At 34.7% G+C, this 12,067-nt stretch overlaps 1 protein-coding gene across 1 annotated transcript in view; it reads right to left on the bottom strand.

The window, feature by feature from the left end:
* ADAMTS6 (ADAM metallopeptidase with thrombospondin type 1 motif 6) overlaps window positions 1–12,067 on the bottom strand; it is a 348,499-nt gene that overhangs the window by 172,943 nt on the left and 163,489 nt on the right. Inside the window, exons 8-9 of the mRNA XM_039469458.2 lie at window positions 10,469–10,512; window positions 4,621–4,726 (exon numbers count right to left, since the gene is read on the bottom strand). Coding sequence (XP_039325392.1) covers window positions 4,621–4,726; window positions 10,469–10,512 — 150 coding nt within the window. The remainder of the gene's footprint in view (window positions 1–4,620; window positions 4,727–10,468; window positions 10,513–12,067) is intronic.

The raw sequence follows: 12,067 nt of genomic DNA, 5'->3' as shown, positions 1-12,067 counted from the left end.
AAAACTAGACAAAGGCATCAAAAGAAAACTACAAACCAACCAACTATTTAAAGCAAATTGTGCTGAAGTTATTGGATATTCACATGGAAAAAAGATGAACCTCAACCTGTATCTCCTACTATATATAAAAAATAACTTGAAATGGATCAAGATCTAATTATAAAAGCTGAAGTATAAATCTTCTACAGGAAAATATCTTCACAATCTTGAAATATGCAAAGCTTTCTTAGGACACAAAAAGCACGAACCACAGAAGAAAAATTTTAAGTTAGACTTCATCAAAATTTTAAATATCTGCTTTTCATAAGGAAATGCAATTTAAAAAGTAAGCAAGCCGGGTGCAGTGGCTCACGCCTGTAATCTCAGCACTTTGGGAGGTCAAGGTGGGTGGATCACAAGGTCAAGAAATCGAGACCATCCTGATCAACATAGTGAAACCCCGTCTCTACTAAAAATACAAAAAATTAGCTGGGCATGGTGGCACGTGCCTGTAATCCCAGCTACTCAGGAGGCTGAGACAGCAGAATTGCCTGAACCCAGGAGGCGGAGGTTGCGGTGAGCCGAGATCGCGCCATTGCACTCCAGCCTGGGTAACAAGAGCGAAACTCCAGCTCAAGAAAAAAAAAAAAAAAAAAAAAAAAGTACACAGGAAGCAACAGATAAGGAAAGACTATGTAATATATACATATATAAAAACTATATATGTTTTATGTTATATATTATGAATAAATGTCTTATGTCTTTATATTTATGTATATATAGTATACACACATAAATGTATATGTATATATACACAGAAATATAATAAAGACTTTTATTCATAATATAACTCAGTAAGAAGAAAACAATCCATTATTTTAAAGTGGGAAAAGGATTTGAACAGACATTTCAAAGAAGATATTTGAATGATGTATATGAAGCACATGAAAAGATGCTCACCATCACTAACATCATTAAACTAACACTATTACCCAAGAGAAATAAAAGCATACGTCAGTACAAATAGTTGCGAACAGATGTGCACAGCAGTTCTTTTCATACTAGCACAAAACTGAAAACAACCCAAAAAGTGGTATGTGATATGGAATACTACTCAGAAAAAAAAGTGAACTACTGATACACACAACAACATGATGACTGTCCAAAAATCTTATGCTCAGGGAAAAGAACCTAGACACCAAAGAGTACCCACTGAGTAATTCCACTTAAATGAAAATACAGAAAAGTAAGTCTAATCTATAATGATGGAAAGGAGACCCACGGTTGTCTGGGGACAGCGGCGGGGAATGAGGGCAGAAATTAACTGTAAGGGGGACTTTTTCAGGTAATGGAAATGTTCATAGCTTAATTGTGGTGGTGGGACATGGTTATACACCTTTGCCAAAACTCACTGAACCATAAACAGAATGGGTGCATTTTTAATGTATGTAAATTATATCTAAATAATGTTTTAAAATGTACTTATGGGAAAGCAAACTAGTCTAGAAAATAAAATATTTCCTAATTCATTTTATAAAACTAACATTAAAACTCATCTCCTAAGCAATCTACAGAGAAAATTCCTATGGTTAAGACAAAATACTGATTATTTGCTTCCTAAAGCAAGACCAATACATTCCTCTTCTGGGCTTACGTATGCTGCCACCTCAGCCTCTCGAGTAGCTGGGACTACAGGTGCATGCCACCACACCTGGCTAATTTTTGTATTTTTTGTAGAAACAGGGTTTGGCCATGTTGTCCAGCCTGGTCTCCAATGCCTGGGCTCAAGCAATCCTCCACCTTGGCCTCTCAAAGTGCTGGGATTACAGACATGAGCCACAGCACCTGGCTACAAATTGTAATACTTTAAAAAATTCTCTCAGTATTAAAGTTCACTCAGTCATGATTAATAAATGAGTTAAGCCACATGTAAACAATGTATTATCTTAGAACTCATTTGGTGGAAAAAAATCAGACATATACAATAGTAGAAACAGTGGCATAATGAACTGCCATAAACACATCATCAAGATAACAAAATTCAAGACGTTGCTATCTTGTTTTCTCTTTTTTTCCTTTCTTTTAAAGGAAAGTCCTGGACATCCTGTTACTTCAGTCTCACATACTTCAATATGCATTCATAACCAAAAAATGAGTATTTTTAAGACCTCTTGTTAAGATTATTTGTTTTTGTACAGTTTAGATACACTAGACAGCTTTCTCAATATACTACCCCTCTTTGATATCATAGACTTTTCTTGCTACCCCTCTTTGATATCATAGACTTTTCAACTTATAAAATCCATGGCAACTACATAATTAATTTTTAAAATCTTTCAAAGAGCATTCTTTCCTGTAAGGTTTCATTAGGTGCTTTTGGCTTACAGCCTATATTAAACCTAGACATGCCATTTAAATATAGTATAAACCTCAACTTTTCATTTGACAAAGTAACTAATTTCTTGTTTTCACAAAAGGATGGAGAGAAATAAAAGTGGTCACTAAGGCTTAGCCAAAGAAAGTGTTATCTCGCAGCTATTTAAAATAGATATTATAGCCCTACACAAGTATACACTGGGTACAAAACCATATTCTAAACAATTTAACGAAAGGGAGAAAATATTCACAAAACCTAGTAGGGGCTCCTCTCAGTAATTTATGGTCAAATATTCTTCACTGTAATGAATCTGCCAATATCATCACATCCCTTAACATCCACTCTTCTAAAGGATACAAGTCACAAAAAATCAGTATACTTCATCTGAAAACATATTTGATATATTTACTATGGCTACTGCTTTGGTTCAGGAAGAGAGATCACAGTATTTTAACGGTGAATTGTGCCAGAGTTGACCTGCTAAGTTCCTGAAGGCTAAACCCTAAGATCTTAAAAGTAAGTAAACGGATCTTCATCTATGAAAGACATTTTCCCTAACTGACTAAATGATAATTTGACATATTGAAAAAAACAGCATGTAGATAGTGTGGATGATTGTCCCCTCTAAATCTCTTAAATCTTAAAGATAAATCCTCACCTCAGCTACTTAAGTACATACATACAAGAATGGAACATGAACTGTGTGTACTGACATAGACTAACTTGACTACATGAGATAATAGTGCTTTCCATATACACAGTATTCACTCACTGTATGTTACTTTTCCTAACCTTCCAATTTAACTGAATCTAACAGAACCTATTAAATTCAGTTTGATTGCATAAGATTATGACAGTCATTAATTAGCCAGATTTTTAAGTGAATTAAAGATAAACTGCTTGGCTAAGAGGGCTTTTTCCTTTTATTCACCTGCTGTTTATTACAATGGAAAGTAGAATACCAATATTTTTAAAACTTCATTAAGAGTGTAATACTGACTTTTCCTGTGTCTGAATCAAGCCAAGTTTGAAACTTGCTGTTCATTTAACTTTACACCAAAATCTATTTCAGTTTGGGAAAATTTGATTGCCATTTTAAAATAATGCAGCCGACTGATCCAATTTTACTCTCCACTTCAACAACAAAAAAGCTGAACAATAGATTTACCTCAGGAATTACTTCTGAGGCAAGTATATAATAAACATTCATTTTTATTTGTTCTTTTTCTCCCATCTATGTCGCCACCAAAAAAGCAGATTATAAAACTTAAATTATACAAATGTCAGGAGTTCTTGCAAGTAAGCTGCTTGGTTTAGCTAAAAATGCTTGACTAACCTTTTAAAGTTTTCTTTCATTTTTTTTGTTAGCAGATATAATTAATCATTTGCTAAATGTTAACAGTTTCTGTTTTAGAAGAAAAGAGCTTTCCTGCTAAAAAAAATCCTGTTAGTAAATTGGAAGCTCTTTTGCTTAGTTTTTACCTTTATGAGAGCATCAGAATCCATTTAGAAATGAACCAATTGAGGCAAGTCATCTCTCATCTTAGGAACATAAATGTTGAAATTTTTTTAAAAAGTGTTATCAAGCTTCTCTCCCTCACATGAGCAGGCTTTCTTATTACTATTGACTGTTGTTTAAAATTTAAAAAGGGTATTCATTGCCATGGGTGGGGGAGCAGGGTGCATAAGGATAGTTTTTCCTTTGGCACAAGTTCACTTAAAACAAATATTAAAACCTTCAGGTCCTCCTAGAAAAAAAGGAGGATGGTATCATGTACTTCTTACAATTTTTTTTTTCAATGACATACAAATGCACCTGAAAATACAAGTTACATAACAATGTCTGCACAAACTTTATGCCTAGAAAAGGGATGCTGACAGTTGTATGAAGAGGGAAAACTAAAAGTATATTTTATGGTGGTTGTGTCAATGATTTTAAAATATATATGTATTGTCACTTGAGGAAAAGAAAGATCATTTAAACAAGTGGACTTTATAAGAAAACAGGTATTGAGGAGACTGAAAAAAACTTAAATGTGGTCCATTCACCACTGAGGATACTACTCATTGAATAACAAAGATTATCTAACAAGTCTCTAGTTCTTAAGATGACTTATAGCAATACCCAAAATAATAACATCCTCTATTGGAATCAGACAAAAAGGCAGTAAAACAAGGTTGAGCACAGCCTTTCCACACAGTAGTTATAAGTTGCTCAAGAGTGGAGTTCTAAAATTTATTTTGATTTTCTTAAACTCACTCACTTGTGACCAATCTCGTGTGCAATGGTAAAAGCTGAACCCAGGCCAATGTCTTCATTAATGCTGCAGCTCCTTTCAGGCTCGCACATTCCAGCCACAGAGGCCAAGCCTGAATAAACAGAAAGAGACATAAAGGGTCAAGCCAAGGTGTTTCAGTCTTTAAAAGCCCATGCTTATAAATGCCTGGATTCTTTTTAATAACCTCCATGCACAGAAGGAGCTGTTGGCAAAAGGTTAACTTTCTAGTCATTTGCAAAATCACTGGGGGGAATTTCACTTTGCCGGCTAGACATTAATATTTTTTGAACTGCAGTCAGTGCTGGAAAATGTCTAGACTAGGGGTTAGATTTATAAATTTTACTTCTGGTAACTTGGGACCACCTAGTAACTTGAGCCAGAAGAGGGAATTCAAGAAAGCATTTCTATTTTAACATTCTTCAGGCTGTAGAAAGCAAAATATATCCACATTATTTTTCTAAAGAGATCTGTTTAAGTTTAGTGGGTTCATAAAAATATACAAGCAACTTTCTAGTTACCAAAAAAGGGGGAATCCCAAATGATTTTTTAAGTGATATTTTTATTAAAAATAAAATGAATGATTCAAAAGAGGTAAAGGAGAACTGTTAAAGATGGGAGGTTTTTGCATTTTTTGTAAATCTTCTGAGATTAATCCTGACAGTGATGCAACAATTTCTTTGAGTATTTTAAGAGGAGGAAAGTCATTCACACATTCAGTGTCATTTTTCCTCTCGCCTATCCCCTACTTCAATGCATTAGAGTTTTACTAATAAAGCAAATACTATGGTGTTAATTCGCTGATTCCAGTGAAATGTTATGTTACTCAAGGTATTCTTCCCTTGGGGATTTTAGTATGCAAAAGTTTTAATATTTACTTTCAAATGAATATTATGCTGTGTGAAATACTACAGAACTTTAAAACAGTGCTTAGAAAAAAGAATTTTTGTGCAAAAGCAAAAATGTCATCTCTTATAAGGAAACAGATGCCAAATCATACTTCATGCTCATAGAAACAAAAAGTTATTTAGAAGAAGTTGAAGGGAAAGCAGGAAAAACATTTTTTATGGTTAGTAGTCTACTATCATCACCCACTTTCCCACCAAAAGTGATTTCAATTCAATTCAATGAATATTTATTGAATGCAATAAGCAATGTTCTGTGTTAGGTATAATTTCCCAGATGTACTAATTAGAAACAATAAATGCTATTCAATCCATGTTTTTACTGACAAGAAAGCTCCAGAAGTTGCATTTCCCTGTATTTTCTAACATAAGTATTAACATAACAGCTACATTGAAACAGAGATGAGATTAGTGCTGGATTTGCTAATCGATTGTTTGCTTTTCCTACTGTTTTATGCGAGAGGGGCAGGAGTTAGGGAGGGAGTTGATTTCTGCCTCACAGTTATAAATGCTAGTGATAACCCTGAGCTGCCTTTCTATTCATTGGAGGTACAGGACCTGAAAAAGAGAATGTAGAAAGTGGAGCAGGATAACTTATTGTTTTGTTTCAGTCAATTTTTTGTTAATATTTAATATCTGTTTAAATGTTTAAAATATTTTAATAAATGTGATTTCCAATCTTCACTGAAAGAGAGACACATACAGTGAACTTTACTTTTATTTTGAGAAAAATAAAATGAGAATTAGAATAGGAAAATATCTGAAATCCTGAAAAAAAAAATGTTGCACTATATTATATTATCTGGCTTCAAGTTACTTGGTTCAAAATGGCCTATTATATTGGAAGAACAAAGCCACTCTGAATACGGTTTCTGTTTTGAGCTTTATGAAATGAATTTTTTTTAAGAAAAGCATAATTACTAAGAATAATTATTATTAAATTAATGTTTCTTACATTTCCCAACATTTATTATTCTATGGACTAGCTTTTGAGTTTTGTGTTGTTGTGTTGCTTTTGGTATGTGCCATGTGGCTGTATTTTCAATTGAGAATTCTCAAGGACCCCTCAAGGTGTATTTACAAGCACAGATTTATTTCTGCCATCTTACATAAAATTGTTATCTCCGCTAAAACAACAACTTAAGAATATACTTGGGAAATTACTACTTATTAAAATATAAAGCCAAATCTTAACTAAAATGAAAGTATTTTAAATGCTAATGTATTTTCACATCCCCCCACAATTTTCTGTATCCCTATAAAATTGAGACTGTCAAAGTTCTTATTTGTGATTCTGTTAATAGCTGTTTGATTACTATTTGGGTCATTTAGATTTCCTCAGCTTGATGGCCACAGTTTGCACCCGTAAACCTACTTAGCCATGTTACAATTGGTCATCAGAATTATTAAGCAAGAGGCTCTGGAAAAATCAGTATGAAAACCAATATGAAAGTGACTAGAATACAACTTCAAAAGTAATTTGGTCAATTCTGTACTGATAATATATTTTCCACAGATGAAGTTAAGATGTGTATGTTTATCTATATATACATATATATACATACATATATATGCAGCTCATTTGGTTTTCACTACAAGAAGTAGTATAAAAACAATATACAAGTCTATAATTTGAAAAATAACTTATATTGAGCTTGAAAGTACATTGGCACATATTAATGTACTGATTCTATAAATTAAAAAACTAACAAGGTTAGAACACATTATTTTAAAAAAACAAAACGAGTAGTAGAATAGGAAAATACCTAAAATCTTTGCCAATAATGACAACGAAAGTACTAGGCAGTGGTCTTACTTATGTCATTAGATTGGTGCAAAAGTAATTTTAAAAGTAATGGTGATGTGGCCGGGCGCGGTGGTTCAAGCCTGTAATCCCAGCACTTTGGGAGGCCAAGGTGGGTGGATCACGAGGTCAAGAGATTGAGACAATCCTGGTCAACATGGTGAAACCCCGTCTCTACTAAAAATACAAAAAATTAGCTGGGCATGGTGGCACGTGCCTGTAGTCCTAGCTACTCAGGAGGTTGAGGCAGGAGAATTGTCTGAACCCAGGAGGTGGAGATTGCAGTGAGCCGAGATCGTGCCATTGCACTCCAGCCTGGGTAACAAGAGTGAAACTCTGTCTCAAAAAAAAAAAAAAAAAAAAAAAAGTAATGGTGAAAACCGCAAATTACTTTTAACCAACCTAATACAACGAAGAGGATATCTCGATGTAAATAATCTACCTTCAAAAAGCAGAATATATATATAATTATATAAATTTATACATATGTATATGTAGAGAGGATGTATGTGTGTATATATATATATATATAAATACACACACATATATATATATATATATATATATAGAGAGAGAGAGAGAGAGAGAGGGAAATACACACATATATATAGTAGATTATTTGCTTTACCTATTGTTTTATGCAAGAGAGGCAGGAGTTGGGGAGGGAGTTGATTTCTGCCTCGCAGAGTTATAAATGCTAGTAATAACTTCACATATATACAATATATGTGTGTATTTCTCTCTCTAGAATATACATATAATTATATAAATTTATATACATGTATACATAGAGAGAGGCTATATATGTATTTAGAGAGAGACAAATACACACATATATACAACCATTTCTTCAAATATAGATATACTAGAAAAATGCTAGCTCTAACTAATTTGTGCACCTGATTTGAGGTCTGGTATCAATTATAACTAAAATAGACTGAACACTTAATAAACACTTAGAGAATCTGTGTACAGTAAATATGGGAGGGGCAAGTTCAAAAGTATAGGCAATTTCTACATTAAAAAATACCAATTCATTTTTATACTACTTCTTTCCTCAATACATCTACAATTTTTTCCTTAAATGATTTAACAATGTCCATGTAACATAAGGGCAAATATTACTCCTACATTATAGATAAGAAAGTTGAGGAACAAAGAGCTTAAATACACTGTAAAAGTTAATGCACTGAAACTGTCAAACCCAGTTGTTAGGGGACAGAGTCCCCTCTGTTGGATTATGATGGTCTTGTTAGCTTTAAACACTGCAAAGTAAATCATTTTGATGTGAATTTGCTCAGCAAAGAGAGCTCTGTCTGCATTATGCTTTTTAACTAGCAAGCTTCTCCATAATTAATATTCAGCATTGGCTAATTGGGATTTTTTCTTCAGCCATAAATCCTAAGGGAAATGGGTAGGAGAAGCCTGGGAAGTTAGGTAAAATTATCAAGAGAAGTTTTGGTTTCTGAAGAGATGTTTCACTGAACTTCCAGAAAGTTAGAAAACACTTTTCCTCCTACATCTACTTTATTTTGATCTTCGCAAAATGATTATGAGGTGCATAGGAATCAATTTCATAAGTATTCTTTTACAGATAAGAAAATTGAGACTTTTCATAGAGAAACTAGAGAATTCACCTTCAGTCGTTTAACTTCTGAGTCTGTAAAAAGTCTCCATGACATTAAAAAATTTATGGTAGAAAAAAAGCTTCTGCCCTTTAAAATAACTCTAGTTGCTTAAAAAGTTAGACTACTGGAGAGCTACCCTTTTTGCCCATTTGCATTTGCAATTAACTATGAAATTATGCTCTAGAACAGGGTGTAATTTTTTTAAATTCCAGAATATTACAGAAATGCTTTAAAAAAGACAAATGATCCTTAGAGAGCACAAGAAAGATAATCCTGTTCTCTCTCTTCACTTGTTGCTATAATATTTTATAAGATTTCTTTCTTTTTTTTTTTTTTGAGACGGAGTTTTGCTCTTGTTACCGAGGCTGGAGTGCAATGGCGTGATCTCAGCTGACCGCAACCTCCACCTCCTGGGTTCAAGCAATTCTCCTGCCTCAGCCTCCCGAGTAGCTGGGATTACAGGCACGCGCCACCGTGCCCAGCTAATTTTTTGTACTTTTAGTAGAGACGGGGTTTCACCATGTTGACCAGGATGGTCTCGATCTCTTGACCTCGTGATCCACCCGCCTCGGCCTCCCAAAGTGCTGGGATTACAGGCTTGAGCCACCGCGCCCGGCCTATAAGATTATTTTTTGTTGTTGTTTGGGTAGTAGAAATTTCCAATAATATCTTAATTTATGGGAGCTATACTCTTTCCACAAAACTGTACCAAAAGAAGTATTGTTCTTAGGTCGGGCGTGGTGGCTCAAGCCTGTAATCCCAGCACTTTGGAAGGCCGAGGCGGGTGGATCACGAGGTCAAGAGATCGAGACCATCCTGGTCAACATGGTGAAACCCCGTCTCTACTAAAAATACAAAAAAAAAAAATTAGCTGGGCATGGTGGCGCGTGCCTGTAATCCCAGCTACTCAGGAGGCTGAGGCAGGAGAATTGCCTGAACCCAGGAGGCGGAGGTTGCGGTGAGCTGAGATCGCGCCATTGCACTCCAGCCTGGGTAACAAGAGCGAAACTCCGTCTCAAAAAAAATAAAATAAAATAAAAGTATTGTTCTTGAAGCCTCCTCATTATAGATCCCTAGTTGTTGTTGTTGTTGTTTTCCTTTCCTTTCCTAGCCTAAAATTTCAAAATGTTGACTGCTTTCATTTGCTCTCACAGTCTTGGTACTTTTAGAAAATACATTACAGAGATGGATTATATGAAAATGAGTGATACCTTCAATGTATAATTCCTTAATGATTTTGAATCATATTCTGTTAATTTTAATAATCATTCCAGTTGTCAAAAAAGCCAGTGGCATTTATATAATATTTATGATAGCAATAAATACTTGTTTCCTAGTAAATGACATGTCCACAAAGGCTGGCTGTAACAGGTTATAGGGATTTCAGATGCACAGAATGAAAAATGGCCAAATTAATACTAAAGATTAAAGTCATTGGTTCAAAAAGACAATCTGAACCATTCAACCTTTATTAAAAAAAACAAAACAAAACAACTTACCCAGTGTTCCACAGGGCTTATTTTTATAAGTGCAGATATCGTATCTATGGAGAAAAAAAAGAGATAAAATTTGTAATCTGATCAAATTTGTAAAATATTTTTCTCTATTCATCACATCTCTTTCCTGGCGCTCTGATGTCAGACCACAATCAATGCAATTACGAGCAGTTAGCTGGAGTGTCGGCATTTTCGGCACGCCACAGTGCTGAGGGACACAACAGGCAGCACTATATTCACAGCCTCTGGCTGCAAGCCAGTAGAACACCTGCCAGTTAGAAAGGTTAAAGTGGATTTTTGTAATCCCAAGTTCCATAAAACCATCTACCATGCTGTTTTGAAGCTGGAGTAGCTTATCTGCAGATTGCTACTACTTCTGCAAAAAGCAAATAGGTGGCTTCTTATTTTCAGTCTCCTTTGAACCTGCGACTATATGATTTTGTTATAGCCACAGACTGTATTTTATACTTCTGAGCTACAGGCAATATTTGCAATTGCTTTAACTCTAGCACAGGTTCATGTTAAAGAACTAAAGAGGCCAGGAGTGGTGGCTCATGCCTGTAATCCCAGCACTTTGGGATTATCACTTGTGCCATAACCTACTTACATACAAAATGTAGAGACAAAAGAGTGAATATACATTGAAAACTAGGAAACAGATTCATATAGGATATACATTTAAAACAGGTCTTAAAGATTATAGCAGATAAAAAAAGAAAAGTAGGTCAGGAATGGTGGCTCATGCCTGTAATCCTAGCACTTTGGGAGGCTGAGGTGGGTGGATGACGAGGTCAGGAGTTTAAGATCAGCCTGGCCAGCATGATGAAACTCTGTCTCTACTAAAAATACAAAAAATTAGCTGGGCATGATGGTGTTTGCCTGTAATCCCAGCTACTCAAGAGGCTGAGTCCGGAGAATCACTTGAATTCGTGAGGCGGAGGCTGCAGTAAGCCGAGATTACACCACTGCACTCAAGCCTGGGCGACAGAGCGAGACTGTCTCAAAAAAAAAAAAAAAAAAATTAAAAAAAAAAAGTAAAAGGATTTCAAGCAGAGAACAGAATAGTCAAAGGAACAAAGTCTAGAAAGTGTATGGCATATCTAAAGAACTGTGAGAAATTCAGAGAGGCTGAAACATTGAATGCTAAACCAGATTTGTTCTTCTTATAGACAAAAGCAACTTAGAAAAGTTTGTATAGTAGGAAAGGATTTTTTCAAAGTATGAGTATATATACAGATCGAGTTTATACATAGAGATAAATCTGGAAGGATAACACTGTGTATCCAAGGGAGAGGTGGAAGAGTAGGGAGAATATGCACACATATATACATTTCTGTACAAAGAACATTGAATCAGAAAGTTTTTCAGCTATGCCTGTCTCTGATGATAAACACAAACTGTTCTCTGTGCTGTCAGTCCCATACTTCTTACAAGTATAAAGAATCTTGAGAAAGCATGTAATTCAAGCTTTACTATGCTTAAGCCATTGTCTCTCAAAGTAGGCCAAATATGAACCAGCTTATTTCAATTCCTTGATATAACTCTTGGTATTCTCCCATCTTATCTTTAAATATCATTTTAAATTGTATGCTGTGATAATAA

Source organism: Saimiri boliviensis, chromosome 1, assembly GCF_048565385.1.
Source record: "Saimiri boliviensis isolate mSaiBol1 chromosome 1, mSaiBol1.pri, whole genome shotgun sequence".
In the NCBI taxonomy this organism is placed as follows: Eukaryota; Metazoa; Chordata; class Mammalia; order Primates; family Cebidae; genus Saimiri; species Saimiri boliviensis.
This window is presented reverse-complemented; position numbering and strand designations above follow the sequence as displayed.